Genomic DNA, 16,920 nt, shown 5'->3' on the forward strand with positions numbered 1-16,920 from the left:
AGTTAATAAATTAAGTCAGTGTAATCACTGGAAGAAACTGGGTGAAGGTTACACAGGACTTCTCAGTACTATTTTTGCAACTTCCCATGAATCTAGAATTATTTCAAAATAGAAAGCTTAAATTGAAAACATGGGCTTCCCTGGTGGTGCAGTGGTTGAGAGTCCGCCTGCCAAGGCAGGGGACACGGGTTCGTGCCCCAGTCCGGGAAGATCCCACATGCCGCGGAGTGGCTGGGCCCGTGAGCCGGGCCCGCTGAGCCTGCGCGTCTGGAGCCTGTGCTCTGCAACGGGAGAGGCCACAACAGTGAGAGGCCCGTGTACTGCAAAAAAAAAAAAAAAAAAAAACGAAAACATATGACCAAGTGAAACTTGTGCACGAATGTTCATAGGAGCATCATTCATAATAGCCCCAGAGTGGAAACAACCAAATGTCCAGCAACTGCTCAATGGATAAATTAAATGCATACCCGTACAATGGAATGTAATTCAGCCGTACAAAGCAACGCAGTACTGATTCCTGCCGGGGCATGAGTGAATCTTGAAAACATTTTTTTTTTTTTTTTGCTGTACGTGGGCCTCTCACTGTTGTGGTCTCTCCCGTTGCGGAGCACAGGCTCCGGACGCGCAGGCTCAGCGGCCATGGCTCACGGGCCCAGCCGCTCCGAGGCATGTGGGATCTTCCCGGACCAGGGCACGAACCCGTATCCCCTGCATCGGCAGGCGGACTCTCAACCACCGCGCCACCAGGGAAGCCCTTGAAAACATTTTGCTCAGTGAAAGCAGTCAGTCACAGATTACATATTGTATGACTCCATTTACATGAAATGGCCAGGATAGACAAATCTATAGAGATAGAAAGTGGATTAGTTGTGCCACAGACAGGGGTTGGGATGGGGGTGGAAATAGAGAGTGACTGCCCCTGGCTGTGGGGTGTCGTCGTCGGGTGATGAAAACGTTCTGGATTGGATAATGGTGGTTGTGGCGCAGCTTTGCGAATATGCTAAAACCTGCTGAATTTTATTATTTAAATGGATGAATTTTAGGGTGTGTGAATTATATTTCAATTTCAAAAAACGCTTTTATAAAGGAGGGGGGATGGTTGAGGTACCCTCTAGATTCCTTTCTAGCCACTTCGTTCAGAGGGCACCATGATGCCACACCTAGAACAAACGGTTTGGAGTGACACACCTCTAGTTCTCTTGCCACCGTTTCCCTACGCTGTCGCTCTTGATTTCTCAGGACTCGGTTCCTTGTTAATCTCCAAAGCACAGCTCACACAATTGTGGCCATGCTTTTTTATAAACTTCACTAGTGATCGAGGATATTTTAAGGGAATTGCATCACAAAGAATACCTACACTGTGCCCATGTTGTGAGAGCCTGACCCTTCCTGGCTGTGTGTGGAGCTCTGTAGCACCAGCTTGCACCCTGGTCCTGAGACTGCTGCTTTCTCCTCAGTGGGAGCACATCCTCCCACAGCCAGAGCAGCGAAATCCTAGGTCACAAAATCTCTGCTCTCGCTTAAAATACAGGAACCAGCTCTCCTCCCGCAGCCATCACCATCGCGTTCTTCAAGCACGCCAGATTCTGTGAAGAGTGCTCGAGTCCTGCAGAGGTGGTTATAGAGTAACTAAGCCTAAATATCTTCCTTAACGGAAGCACCTGTGTTAAGTCAGTTGCTTGCTAAGTGGATGGGGATTTGCGAAGGCTGCCTCGTTGCTCACCCAGGCAGAATCCATTATGTCAGCAGTGGCAGAGCCAGGTTACATCGGCAGCCAGCCAGGGTGGGAGCATGGTCTTTGACAACTTAAGACGTCAGCAGTGTATTTATTAAAAAGAGCCCAAGCTCTATAAGGGATATCAGTGTCTGCATCACTGCTCTGGCCATCCTCCTGCTTTGCAGTTTCTTTACATGGCAGCATTTTGAGCCAGAAGGAGGACTTGAGGGTGAGGGGAGGTTGTGATTCTGCATCAACAAAGTAGTCATTTGTGGCAGAGAGGAACACATACGTGTTCTGTAGCAACTGCTGTGGTCAGACGTTGGATAGAGAGAGATACAGAAACCGTGGTACACATGTCGGAGGAACTGACAGATGGCTCTGTGCGACATAGGTTAACAACATTTGAGACCTCAGTGATTCCCTTACTTCGTAAAAGGGCATGCTGAGATCCAAGAGGTTAGGTCATGAGGCCAGGCTCCCAGAGGTGCTGAGTAGGGGAGCCACAGCTAGCAGTGAGATCTCCACCCCACTCCAACGCACAGGGTTTTAGGATCTCTGGGCTGCAAGGAGCACTATTCCTAACTAAGCGTGATTTGAAGTAAGTGGATGGTTATTATCTCCCATATCACACAGATGTGTGGATTCAGATGTATAGAATCGGGTTTGTGGATCTAGCTCACAGGGCGGGCCACGTATGGCTGCACAGACTGGATTGCACAAACCGCGGGAGTGCCGACGTACTGGGTACCACCTGCACGTCTGTATGGATTGGCTCCAGTTATGGGATTGAATTAGTGGCTCAGGAATGTTGGGGCAGCTTCCTCGCGGCTCTCTCTGGCTTTCCCTCTTAGGTGCAAGATGACTACAGCTGCCCTAACCTTGTTATCGCATGTCAGTATCCAAGCAGAAAGGATGGGTAGATAAAATCAGTGTTCTGCTCAAGCCATTCTCTTCCTGGGGGTAAAATCTTTTCCAGGGCATTTAACAGACTTCCCTAATATCTTATTGCCCAGGGATGGTTCATGCGACCACATCTAAACCAACCATTGGCACAGGAATATACTCACCACTGTTAGGCTTGTGAAAGCAGGGCTCTGCCAGCAAAGGTGCAAGGGGTAATGGGTGTTGGGAATATGACCAGTGGGATCTGCCAGAGATTGCTACATTGAAGATGGAGTGATACGTTTTAATGTATACACTATGCTGCTGAAAGGAGTCATACAGCATTTAGAAAAGAAGACAGATCACACATCACTGGAAGTGGGCAGTTCACGTTTACTTTCTCTGTATTGATGGTGTTGATGTTTCACTCTGCACAGGCTAGTAACTCTTCTGGATCTGCCTGACTTGACGAGAAACATGGCTTTCACCTAGGGGAAGTGTAACCTCTTGCCATCACTATTTCAGCAGCTTTCCAGATTTTCCATTAACAGGTTCAGGCACTCTGGAATGATCTTGTTTTCTGGGTGAGCAATTTGAGGCACATGGATTTCCCTACCTGTTTCCAGAGTGGAGGCAGGAAGAACGGCTACCTGTTTCTCCAGCTACAAAGTCACACTTAAGGTGACAACCAAATCAGTTTCTAAAATGCACAACCTGTGAATCAGGAAGTTTTAGATTGGAGGATGCAGAAATATAAATATATTTATAAATAAAATATAAATACATATAAAATTTTAGATTAGAGGATGCAGAAATATAATATTCTTGCCCATTAGGGATTCACAATTCACTGCAGCTGATTGTGAATGAAAGTTGTGTTCATTAAATATCTTGAAGTTACACAGTCACCCAAAGGACACTGGATGTTATTGATTCACACTAAGGAAACAGGGGAAGCCAGGAGCCCAGGCCAGGTGGATGAAGCCAAGGAGAGGATGAATCACTCCTTTGGTAATATGGGGGTACCTGCTGTGGAGGGAGGGAAGCAGTGAATTACAAGGTATGTGGTTCAGACCGTGGATCTGTTCCATTTCACATTTTCCAGCATCACGGGGGCACTGTGAATACCAGCTGCAGAGAAGATGTTATTGCCTAAGAGTAGTCTTAGGCACACCCCTTGAGGAGTTCCTAGTGTCATGTATGAGATTCAGAAAAATGTGTGGATCTTTGCAATACTCTTGCCAAGAGGAAAAGTAAAATTTCCTTGAGATTTCCTTTTAAAGACATCAGCACACTTTTCCTGTGGTGAAGGGCCCTCCCCTTTCCACCTGCCCCCTACAAAGCTGACAGAGAAAAAAACAGAAAGGGACATTTTAAAAATGCGGTGATCGTGGAACTGTAAAGCGTCTTTGGAACTGGAGTTCTCTTGGGTGAGGCAGTGTCCATATGATTTCTTTTCATTTCTCCCAAGCGGGCGGAGGCTGAGTAGAAGGAATGACCCTCTCTCTGTAACCAATCCTTGGGGCTCCTGTGAAACAGATCTGCTTGCACCCTTAACTCGCCCTTTTCTTTTGGCTGGAAGGCTTGTTAGGGTTTGTGAGAGGAGGTTCAGGACCTTGAGTTTGAGAGGGGACCAGGGATGTGACCTGAGTATGACAGATGGTACCTTCTTGTATTGTGATGACCTTTCGGTCACATGTGATCTGGGGCTTGATTATCAACTGTAATCCCGCCTGATACAGATAACACTGAGGGAAACTTCTGGCTGAGTGTTTATGCCACTGGCTGTGTCTGGGACTGAGCTGAGTTCCCTCTTTCTGGGCTCAACTGCAGAGATTAGGCCTGTGGGGCAGGAGTCCTTTGTTGAGGTTCCAAGATAAGAACTCTGGGGACACACAGTGGTGGCCTGTGCTCCTGGCCCCGCCCCGGCATGTTCGGTGGTATTGGAGTCAGGCAAGCCTGGTTCAGGCTGGGGACCCCAGTCCAGGATGGTTGCTGGGAGGGGAGTGGCCTCCAGCCTTCTTTGAAGGGAGAGGGTTAGTCTACATGCCATAAATTATAGATATTCCTCCTTCACCTCCACACAGGGGACCTCCCAGGAACAGAGCTGTTATTTCCATCCTGTCCCTTCCTAGCCACTCCCTCCCTGGTGCCCAGCCTCACTTAGCGTCCTGGCAGGGAGACGGGGCAGCATCTGGAGGTTCAGCCTCTGATTTTGCATTAACCTGGCTGTGAGGTCATGGAAGGAGGAACCACACAAGCTGTGTGTGTGGGAATTGCTCCCTGCTGTACAGCTCTCATGGGCCAGGTCTGCTCAGGAGGATGGCCGCAGACCCAGAGAGAAAAGCGTTTTGAAGTTGACCAGCACCCCCATCTTCTCCGTGCCACCTGGCTGCAGAGCACCGTGGACAGAGTAGCTTCCTGGAATTGGGATTTATGTCAAACTTGTATATAAGAGCACCTAGAAATGTTCCTTTCATAGTTAAAGACAAGCAGATTTAGGAAAGAAACTTCTCTAGAACACATTGTGACATGTCCATCATAGGAGGTCTGGGGGTACAGACTCAAGGAGGGCCTGTTGGATGGTTGCCCCCCGGCCCCCATCAGTACCATCTGTGAAACCCTGGATCTTCTTGTTTTTGTAACAAAGTAGACACTGATTATGCATGACTTTTTAATATTTGGGAGCTGAAAGTCTCAAAACATTAAAAAAGTGTTTTTAAAAAGTTTAAGGTGTGGGGCTTCCCTGGTGGTGCAGTGGTTGAGAGTCCGCCTGCCGATGCAGGGGACACGGGTTCGTGCCCCGGTCTGGGAAGATCCCACATGCCGTGGAGCGGCTGGGCCCGTGAGCCACGGCCGCTGAGCCTGCGTGTCCGGAGCCTGTGCTCCGCAACGGGAGAGGCCACAATAGTGAGAGGCCCGCATACCGCAAAAAAAAAAAAAAAAAAAAAAAAAAAAGTTTAAAACATCAAGCAAATAGATGAACTAAACAAATTCTAAATAAAAAAGGGAAATTTACATGTGTAGGAATGTGTATCTTGTCTCTCCTTAACCTGACAGGACCAGCTCCTGGCTCCTTTCAGTAGTTCCTGTATTGCTGTGTTCTCTACGTTTAAATATTCTACAGCATTTGTGCAATTTTGCTACTGATTAATTTCCTAAGAGCCTTACGGTCTGGAGTTCATCTGGTCTGCTGATTTCATGGTTCTTAGAGAAACAGTTTTTTCCTCATACTTCCATGTCATGAGGGCCTTGCAAGGACAATCTCAACAGCCTTCTCCTCTGTAGTTTTCTCCCCGAGAGGAGAAGGACATGATCTGTTCTGTCATTTCTCCAGGCCTGGCCGAGTGGTGGTGAGAGCTTGGAGTTGGATGGGCCAGGCCATTTTTTAAAAATTAATTTTTATTGGAGTATAGTTGATTTATAATGTTGTGTTAGTTTCAGGTGTACAGCAAAGTGAATCAGTTATATATAGACATATATCCACTCTTTTTTAGATTCTTTTCCCATATAGGTCATTACAGAGTATTGAGTAGAGTTCCCTGTGCTGTACAGTAGGTTCTTATTAGTTATCTATTTTATATGTAGTAGTATGTATATGTCAATCCCAATCTCCCAATTTATCCCTTCCCTGTCCCTCTCCCCCTTGGTAACCATAAGTTTGTTTTCTACAGCTGTAACTCTTTTTCTGTGTTATAAATAGGTTCATTTGTACCACTTTTTTAGATTCCACATATAAGTGATATCATATGATATCTTTGTCTTTCTCTGTCTGACTTACTTTACTCAGTATGACAATCTCTAGGTCCATCATGTTGTTGCAAATGGCATCATTTCATTCTTTTCTATGGCTGAGTAATATTCCATTGTGTGTGTGTGTGTGTGTGTGTGTGTGTAGCACGTCGTCTTTATCCATTCCTCCATTGATGGTTGCTTCCATGTCCTGGCTATTGTAAATAGTGCTGCAGTTAACACTGGGGTACATGCATCTTTTTGAATTTTGATTTTCTCCGGATATATGCCCAGGAGTGGGATTGCTGGATCATATGGTAGCTCTGTTTTTAGTTTTTTAAGGAACGTCCATACTGTTCTCCATAGTGGCTGCACCAATTCACATTCCCACCAACAGTGTAGGAGGCTTTCCTTTCCTCCACACCCTCTCCAGCATTTATTGTTTGTAGATGTTTTGGTGATGGCCCTTCTGACCGGTGTGAGGTGATACCTCATTGTAGTTTTGACTGGCATTTCTCTAATAATTAGCAACGTTGAGCATCTTTTCACGTGCCTCTTGGCCATCTGCATGTCTTCTTTGGAGAAATGTCTATTTAGATCTTCTGCTCATTTGATTGGGTTGTTTGTTTTTTTGATATTGAGATGCATGAGCTGTTTATTTTGGAGATTAATCCCTTGTCGGTTGCTTCATTTGCAAATATTTTCTCCCATTCTGTGGGTTGTCTTTTTGTTTTGTTTACGGTTTCCTTTGCTGTGCAAAAGCTTTTAAGTTTAATTACGTCCCATTTGTTTATTTTTGTTTTTATTTTCATTACTCTAGGAGGTGAATCAAAAAAAGGTCTTCCTGCGATTTGTGTCAGAGAATGTTCTGCCTGTTTTCCTCTAAGAGTTTTATAGTATCTGGTCTTACACTTAGGTCTTTAATCCATTTTGAGTTTATTTTTGTATATGGTGTTACAGAATGTTCTGATTTCATTGTTTCACATGTAGCTGTCCAGTTTTCCCAGCACCACTTATTGAAGAGGCTGTCTTTTCTCCATTGTATATCGTTGCCTGCTTTGTCATAGATTAGGTGACCATAGGTGCATGGGTTTATCTCTGGACTTTCTATCCTGTTCCACTGACCTATATTTCTTTTTTTGTGCCAGTACCATACTGTTTTGATTACTGTAACTTCGTAGTATAGTTTGAAGTCAGGGAGCCTGATACCTCCAGCTCTGTTTTTCTTTCTCAAGATTGCTCTGGCTATTTGGGGTCTTTTGTGTTTTCATACAAATTGTAAAATTTTTTGTTCTAATTCTGTGGAAAATGCTATTGATAATTTGATAGGGATTGCATTGAATCTGTAGATTGCTTTGGGTAGTATAGTCATTTTCACATTATTGATTCTTCCAGTCCAAGAACATGGTATATCCCTCCATCTGTTTCTGTCACCTTTGATTTCTTTCATCAGTGTCTTACAGTTTTCTGAGTACATACAGGTTTTTTGCCTCCTTAGGTAGGTTTATTCCTAGGTATTCTTTTCTTTTGCAATGGTAAATGGGATTGTTTCCTTAATTTCTCTTTTGGATCTTTCATTGTTACTGTATAGGAATGCAAGAGATTTCTGTGTGGTAATTTTGTGTGCTGCAACTTTACCAAATTTATTGATGGGCTCTAGTAGTTTTCTGGCAGCGTCTTTAGGATTTTCTATGTATAGTATCACGTCATCTGCAAACAGGGACAGTTTTACTTCTTCTTTCCAATTTGGATTCCTTTTACCTCTTTTTCTTCTCTGATTGCTGTGGCTAGGACTTCCAAAACTATGTTGAATAAAAGTGGTGAGAGTGGACATCCTTGTCTTGATCCTGGTCTTAGAGGAAATGCTTTCAGTTTTTCACCCTTGAGAAGGATGTTTGCTGTGGGTTTGTCATATATGGCTTTTATTATGTTGAGGGCCAGGCCACGTTGGATGAGAGCTGAACAGTAGATAATCCACTGGCCTAGGCTGATTCTGGCCAGCAATGGGAAGTCCCACTTCATGTCCTACTTTAAAGCTCTTTGCCAGGAACACACAGTAAACTTTTCATTTGTATTGGTTAAGCTCCAAGAACCAGTACCCGTTTGGGGAATTGAAATGAGCACGGGCAGGTACAAGGAAGCTGCACTTTGCCAACCAGATTCTATTCTGTCTGTCTCCAAACTTATAAGACGCAGCAGTAACCCAGAGCTGGAATCTCAGGGGAATGGGTAATGCTGATGGAAAATACATACACATCTAATACGAAACACACTTGTATCAATATTAACATGCAGAATCCTATATTGAGGGGTATTTTTGTAGTCCAATCCTAATTTTACCTCTTTGGAGTATGACTTTGAAATGCCACCTAACAGTTTTTTGAATCTCTTTCTTCATTTGTAAAATTGAATATCAGGCTTACTCATCTCAGTGGGTGGTTATGAGAATCAAATGAGGGGATGTATGTGAACTGATATGCATTAATAGTTGCTAATGATGATATACTTCCTATGGAATGTTATTTCTTGAATCTTATATCTTTCTAATATATCCCTAGACCTGTAAGTTACAACTGGTTCTTTTTCTACTTGTACAACAAGTGAAATTTTGTATTGGGTTCCTCAAAGTATGAATGGGTTCTTGGAATCACCCAGTTTTGTAAAAGATGGCTCAATCTCTCTCTTGTCATTTGCCCAACAGTGTGCCATGTAAAAAATGTGTGGTGGTTGGTAATGGCGGAGTTTTGAAGAATAAGACGTTAGGAGAAAAAATTGACTCCTATGATGTAATAATAAGGTAAATATATCTTCTACTTGCTAACCTGGAATTGTTTCAAAAGAGTATAGTTTCCTGCTTTAATACCGCTGTGTTTTAAAAGGAAGTAGAGTCGCTGTAGTATGTTTAAGTACATTACACATTACTCGAGCTGTTGGCTGGAGTAGGCCTAGATTTCAGGTCATTTATTTAGCAAATATTTATGAAATCCCCTTAATATGCCAGGCACAGTTCTAGGGGGATATAGCAGTGAAAAAGAATAATATTCTTGCTCCCCGTGGAGCTTACATTCTAATGAGGGGAAGAAAACAGTAATTAAAGAAATGTAGTAATAAATGCCATGCAAACAATTAAAACATGTGTGATAGAGAATGACTGAGTGGCTGTTTTTGAATTGATGACTGTTTTGAAGGGGACACATCTCAACTGGACCTAAGACCACACAGTACCGGCCGTATGAAGACTAGGGAATACAGACAGAGAGGATGTTTACTGCAGGTCTCCAGGAGGGTATGATGCTAGGTTTAAGAGCAGCAGCAAGAAAACCAGGGAGGTTGGAGGGCAGCAGGCTGGGGAGGTGGTGCAATTGGCAGCCGAAGAGGTAGGTAAGGAGCAGGCTGTGTAGGACTTTGTAAACTACGATTAGAGCTTGCGTTTTATGTTAACAGAAAACTTTTGAAAATTGTTAAGCAAGAGAGCAACTCTATCTGGTTATGTCTTTAAAATACCCTGGTGATGGCATGGACAATGAAACAGGAAGGACAAGCTGTGGAAACAAAGAGGCCAGTTAGGTTGCTGCATTTGGGTAGAGAATGGTGGCTTGCAACAGGATTGTCATGGTGTGGAAGGAGATAAGGGGCTAGACTGAGGCATGTCTTAGAGGTAAAGTTATCAGGATGTTCTGATGCATTAGATGTGAGCAGAGATGGGAATAAAGGAATGCAGGATACCTCCTCCTAGGTTTTCAGCTTAAGAGATTGGCTGGATAGTGGTACCATTCATTGAATTGGGGAGGACTAGGGTAGGAACAGGTTTAGAGGAGAATCAAGATTATTGTTTGAACATACCAGGTTTGATATGCTTACTAGATTTGCAGTGGGTAAGTCAAAGTAGGCAGTTAGATAAACAGGTTAAAATCTTCATTGCGAACAGCCTGTAAGTTGTACTTAAACCATGGACTGCGTGAGATTTCCCAGGGAGAGACAGAGAAGAGGGCCCAGGACTGAGCTTTGAAGTAGTCAAAACTTAAAGGTTGAGCAAAGAAAAAGGAGTTAAAGAGTTGGAGAGGATCTACCAGTGAGGTAGGAAGAAAGACAGGAGAAGGTGATCACAAAAGCCAAGAGAGCACAGTGTTTTAAGACAGAGGGAGGTTTCAAGCATGACAAAGGCTGGTGAGAGGTCATGTAAGATAAGGACAGAGTTCACCATTGGACTGGCAAGCTGAAGCTCACTGTTACTCTTGACAGAAGACTTGGAGGCACGGTGCGGGGGAGAAGCCCAAGTTGGGTGGTTTGAGGAGAGAATGACAGGTGAGAAAGTGGAGAAACCAGTAGAAGCAACTCTTTAGAGAAATTTCACTGTGGAGTTGAGAAATGAGATAGTCGCTGGAGATGATTATGGACTCAAAGGAGATTTTCTATTTTGTTTCCTTTTATAAAGATAGATTCTAAAGCATATTAGTAAACTGATGGAAATGAATAAGGAGGTTGGTGTGGTAACAAGAGAGGGGATGGGGTCCAAACACCAGTGTGGTTATCTCTGCAGTGGAAGGGAAAGCTGGGATTGTGGTTACAGCTACCAAGTCCCGTAGATATAATGGTGGGACATTTTGAGTTCTGTTTTCTCATTGAAAGGGTGAAGTCAGGTCATCATCCGGCATGAAGTTTGTGTGTGTTGGGAATGGCTAGGAATAGTCTTCTGTAGAGTGGGAAAGCTTCGCGCTGGGCAATGCATTAGGATGACCTGGCAGTGCTTGGGCATTTTGCTGGGTTACAAGCTGAGGGTTTCTGCATAACGTGGTCACCTTATTTTCTGTGGATTATTCACTTTGAGGAAGCTGTGAAAATTTATCCACAAACAATGTTGAAGCACTCACAAATTTCTTTATAATTGTCTAAAATCTGGTCACCTAGAACCACACCAGGCCCTTGTGGGAAAATGCCATTAAAGACATTATGAAAGTCATTTCAGGTGTTACTAAGGCTGCCTTATATCACAGTCAGTGGCAAAGGGTCAAACAGTATTTATCTCCTAGGGGACAGTGTTTTGGGAACAGTGCATTCCTTTTCATAGCACACCTTCATGGTGTGTGCATAAATAGTATATGTCTAACCTTGGCTTTGAGTATCCACAAACCCAACACTGGATCCTTTGTGGTTCTTTGGTTCACACCAGAGATAGTCATTCATTTGGTTGTGCTTGGGTATAAATATAGCAATTTTATGTTGTTACTTTATTTCAGAGCACAACAATTTTGGTGGGTTTTCAAATCACCTTAACTGTGACTCTTGCCTGTCAGTCACTGAGACACACGTCCACCTGCTACATGATTGTGTAACCCTGGGCAAGTAACTTTCTCTCTATGTACATTGGGGCCCTCATCTGCAAACACAAGGGGTTTTGTCTGGATGTCCTGCCACGTCTCTTTTAGCTTGAGTATTCTGTGGTTTTATGTTCCCATTTGTTTCATTTTGTCTTCAATTTTTCTGGAGGTAAGAATGAATTATCAGGTCCCCACAGTTAATTTTCAAACACAAATGAATGTTTCTGCCTTTGATCAAACAGCTGTTTCACGAAAGGGAGTTATTTCCTTGGCTGTTACGTGTGAAAGATTGACGGATTGCCGTGTGGCTTTAGAGCCCTGGCTACACGGCTGACAATGTTTGTCCATCTCTGAAAGCTCTGAGAACTGTGATGGACGTGACCCGTACTGCACTTGGTCTACATATCTTGTGTGTTTTACTACCCACAGAATGAATAATGGTCCTATTTTAGGACATGAAGAGGAAGTTGGGAGAAGGACTACCTTCCGACTTTTTTATCCAGAATCTGTTTTTTCAGATCCCAATCACAATGATCCTAATACTACGGTGATTCTCACTGCTTTTAAGCCGCTTGATTTAAAGTGGCTGTGGGAATTGTTGACAGGTGGCAAAATAGTAAGTTGGCAAAATTGATCTGGCTTCCAATTACCTTCATTTTTTTTTCATTAAAAAAAAGAGACAACAACAAGTTGTATTTTCTGTTTTCTTACTTTATTTCAGAACACTAATGGTTTTTGGAAGAAACCAGCATTAAATCTGATCTATAAACCGTATCAAATCAGAATATTAGATCCTTTCATTATCAGAACAGCAGCTTATGAACTGCTTCATTTCCCAAAAGTGTTTCCCAAAAATCAGGTATGTATTTTCCTTTGCAGTTTCAAACTAAAGACCTCACAGGGGTGGGACAGAGGGTCCTTGGGGCTCTTGGAAACTGGATGAGAACCACAACTCGTGAGGTGGCTTCACTCACGCCTGAGTTAGTGAAATCACATTCTCTTTGGATTTTAGCTTTATGTTTTTCATGTTGCAACGAAAAGAACCTTAAGTGGGGGGGGGGGTTCTGCCATTAATTAATTAATTAATTATTTTTGGCTGTGTTGGGTCTTTGTTGCTGCCCACTTGCTTTCTCTAGTTGCGGCAAGCAGGGGCTACCCCTCCTTGGGGTGCGCGGGCTTCTCATTGTGGTGGCTCCTCTTTGTTGCGGAACACAGGCTCTAGGTGCGTGGGCTTCAGTAGTTGTGGCTTGTGGGCTCAGTAGTTGTGGCGCACAGGCTTAGTTGCTCCGCGGCATGTAGGATCTTCCTGAACCAGGGCTCGAACCCGTGTCCCCTGCATTGGCAGGTGGATTCTTAACCACTGCGCCACCAGGGAAGTCCTTAATTCTTTTTAATTATAAGGAATCTCATTGACTCTGACTCTTACAGCCCTGTTTGTCTGCATTCCCTAGGGAAAAAATAGTCTTTAGACCCATACAGTGGCAGGCTATGTTTTTCACTTGAAGCTTGAGTAACTGTGTAATGTGATATCTCAGCTGAAATGAGGCTTTCTCTTTTGTAATTGGGTAAAATCCAAAGAAATAAACACGTATTTTGTATCTTTTCTTCAGCATGATAAAGAAATTCTAAAATATTACATGCTTAAAATCAAACAGCTTTTACAAAGGAGTGTTTTTTAAAAAAGGAAATCATCCTTTTCTCTTCTCTCCATAACTCAGATTATCTCCCAAGCTTTATTGCCTTTTATATCCTTCTAGACTCTTGTCTATGCATTTACAAACACAAGCACTGTTTTTTTTTAAGTTAATTTTTATTGGAGTATAGTTGCTTTACAATGTGTTAGTTTCTGCTGTACAGCAAAGTGAATCAGTTATACCTATATCCCCTCTTTTTCTGATTTCCTTCCCATTTAGGTCACCACAGAGCACTGAGTAGAGTCCCCTGTGCTATACAATAGGTTCTCATTAGTTATCTATTTTATACATAGTAATTATATATGTCAATCCCAATGTCCCAGTTCATCCCATCCCCCCTTCCCCTCTTGGTATCCATGTTTGTTCTCTACATCTGTGTCTCTATTTCTGCTTTGGGAGTAAGTTCATCTGTACCATTTTTCTAGATTCCACATATAAGCTGTATTATACGATATTTGTTTTTCTCTTTCTGACTTAACTTTCCTCTGTATGACAGTCTCTAGGTCCATCCATGTTTCTGCAAATAGCACTAGTTCGTTCCTTTTTACGGATGAGTAATATTCCACTGTATATATGTACCACATCTTCTTTATCTGTTCCTCTGTTGATGGACATTTAGGTTGCTTCCATGTCCTGGCTATTGTAAATAATGCTGCAGTGAACACTGGGGTACACGTATTTTTTTGAATTATGGTTTTCTCCAGGTGTATGCCCAGGAGTGGGATTGCTGGGGCATATGGTAGTTCTATTTTTAATTTTTAAGGAACCTCCCTACTGTTCTCCGTAGTGGCTGTATCAATTTACATTCCCACCAACAGTGCAAGAGGGTTCCCTTTTCTCCACACCCTCTCTAGCATTTATTGTTTGCATAGACTCTTGTCTATTCATTTACAAACACAAGCACTTTTTGTTTGTTCAGTATAATTGTGATTATACTATAGATACTGTTCTGCTATTTCCCCTCTCCATTTAATTAACCCTTCCCCTATTTACAAACCTTTAGTTTTTAGTTTTTTTTTTTTTTTGGTGGTATGCGGGCCTCTCACTGTTGTGGAGCACAGGCTCCGGACGCGCAGGCCCAGTGGCCATGGCTCACGGGCCCAGCCACTCCGCAGCACGTGGGATCTTCCCGGACCGGGGCACGAACCCGTGTCCCCTGCATTGGCAGGTGGACTCTCAACCACTGCGCCACCAGGGAAGCCCAGACCTTTAGTTTTATATCCAGCTTTTATCCTCTATAGGTAATGTAGAAATGCATGTACTTATAGAGATTTTCTGCACACTTGTGTGATTTCTGTAGGAAGGACATCTGGAAGTGGAATTCCCAAGTCAAAAAGCATAAATAGTTTAAATTTAAACCCTATTTCATAGTAATTTTGAGGGGAAAGGACAGCTTCTGAATGTATATTTTGTGACTTTTCAGCTCTTACTTTCCTACATGAAGTAAGATCAGATTTGTTCCTTGATTTTTGTTTTAGGTGGTGCACAGGAAGACCCTGGTCTTACTTAGAGATGATCCTAGAACTAGTTGTAAGTAGACTGAAGTTCTAGTAGGACACAGTGTCCCAGAAGCCAAGGGAGGGACACAGCTGTATTTCAGAGAGGTCAGCTATGTCAGATGCGGTCCTGTAAACATGGAGGTCATATTGATATGGACAAGGGTAAGAAAGAGAAAAACAGCCTGACTGAACTGGGTTAAAGAGAGAGAACATGGGACACGAGTGAGCGGAGGCAAATCTTTAATGGAGTTTTGCTAGAAAAGAAAGCAGAGAAATGGTTGGAAGATATAGGCTCAAGAAGGTTTTTTTTATTTTAAAGAAAGATAGATGATATGTTTGTGTGCTGAAGGGCATGATTCAATAGAGGGAAATATTGATGATGAAGAGAGAAAAGGGATACTTGTGAAAGCGAAATTGTTGAGAAAAGAAATGTGATAAAATGGAGTGCACGAGTGGAGAGGTTGGCCGTAGGTAGGAACAGGGACATCTTCATCCACATAGGAGTGAGCACTGAAAATATGGTTAAAGATGAAGGTAGATTTGGAATTGTGAAGATGATGTAGCTCTTGTCTGATCGATTCTGTTTTCTAAGAAAAATAAGGATTAAATTGACAAAGTAGGAAGAAGGGTAGAGCTGTTGGATAGAAAGGTGTGAAATTGTCATCTTGGAGAGTAGGAACGGAAACTTACTAGGGGAGTGAAATGTAAAATGGATGGCTAGTGGGAAGCAGCTGCATAGCACAGGGAGATCAGCTCCAAGCTTTGTGATGACCTACAGTGGTGGGATAGGGAAGGTGGGAGGGAGACGCAAGAGGGAGGAGATATGGGGATATATGTATGCATATAGCTGATTCACTTTGTTATACAGCAGAAACTAACACACCATTGTAAAGCAATTATACTCCAATAAAGATGTTAAAAAAAAAAAAGACTTAAAAAAAAAAAGGCTGTTAGGCTTGCAGACAAATTTGCATCCTGGAGTTTATCTGATTTTATTGTGCTGCTCTGATTTTTTTCTTTTTCTCAAAATCATAATTAATCATATGTAATTTCCATGGGATCTGTAAGAAACATTTAATCAAAAGAAAATCTCCTTGAATTTTTGTATTAGTAAATTTAAGGTATATCTTGGTTTTGCCTCTGAAGGCCATCCAACGAGAATGAAAACTTTGAATGCCAAGACCCTTCTGCCAAACATCTATTATAGTGTTTTTCAGGATATATGTACATGTGAAGACGATGCTTGGTTTCTTTCTTTTTAGTTAAAATTTAGTTAAAATTATAATCAATTTAAAAACAAAACTGAGATTGTGACTTTAATCTGTATATACGTCTAGAATCTTTATTTTCTAGTCAGATCATTACCATGGCAATTTGTTATTGAAGTTACTTGATTAAAGCTGTCTTTCCCTAGAGCTAAATTATCAGCATTATAAAACAGAACCATTTTAAGGCTAAATTATTTGAAGCCTTTTAGCATGATCTTATCCGTTAGTGAATTAAGCTGTCCTTACGTTTCATACGTGGGTTTAACATTCTCAGGCTTTGCTTTTTCTACAAGTTGCTTGACTTTGGTGTGTTTTTTAAAAACAAGGCAGCAGCATCCTTTTCCTTAAAGGCTTCATTTGATAGCTGTCTTCTGGACTAGTACTGCAGTTAAGTTTGACCTGAGAGACTTTCTAAGATTCCAAGCAACACTTTATATTCAGAGTTAGGATATTAACTTTGGGGCTTGAACCTTAGGGCATGACAAGGATTTAACTGAAGTATTTCTGTCCTGATTAAATGTTCAGAAGATGCTATTTTATAAGATTAGGTCACCCAAATGTTTTGGAAACAGGTACCTTGTTTGGATTTTTTTCCCTAAATTTTCATTTCCTCCTCCAGAAACCCAAACACCCAACAACAGGAATTATTGCCATTACGTTGGCATTTCACATATGTCATGAAGTTCACCTTGCTGGTTTTAAGTACAACTTTTCTGACCTCAAGAGTCCTTTGCACTACTTTGGGAATGCCACCATGTCTTTGATGAATAAGGTAAAAAAAAAATATATATATATATATGAGTGTGT

General features: G+C 42.3%; 1 protein-coding gene across 18 annotated transcripts in view; it reads left to right on the forward strand.

Moving 5' to 3' along the window:
* Positions 1-16,920, forward strand: part of ST3GAL6 (ST3 beta-galactoside alpha-2,3-sialyltransferase 6) — a 103,619-nt gene that overhangs the window by 81,884 nt on the left and 4,815 nt on the right. For 17 of the 18 annotated variants that reach the window (XR_003432154.1, XR_003432162.1, XR_003432170.1 and 14 more), the window contains 4 exons: positions 9,036-9,131; positions 12,082-12,268; positions 12,374-12,511; positions 16,733-16,885. Coding sequence is in view for 1 of the 18 variants with exons in the window: in XM_027103113.1 (XP_026958914.1) it covers positions 9,036-9,131; positions 12,082-12,268; positions 12,374-12,511; positions 16,733-16,885 (574 nt within the window). In the remaining 17 variants the exon portion in view is untranslated. The remainder of the gene's footprint in view (positions 1-9,035; positions 9,132-12,081; positions 12,269-12,373; positions 12,512-16,732; positions 16,886-16,920) is intronic. The other variant, XR_003432167.1, reaches the window with a different exon arrangement.

This window comes from Aethalodelphis obliquidens, unplaced genomic scaffold (assembly GCF_003676395.1).
Source record: "Aethalodelphis obliquidens isolate GAN/ISIS:26980383/991018 unplaced genomic scaffold, ASM367639v1 scaffold1, whole genome shotgun sequence".
NCBI lineage: Eukaryota > Metazoa > Chordata > Mammalia > Artiodactyla > Delphinidae > Aethalodelphis > Aethalodelphis obliquidens.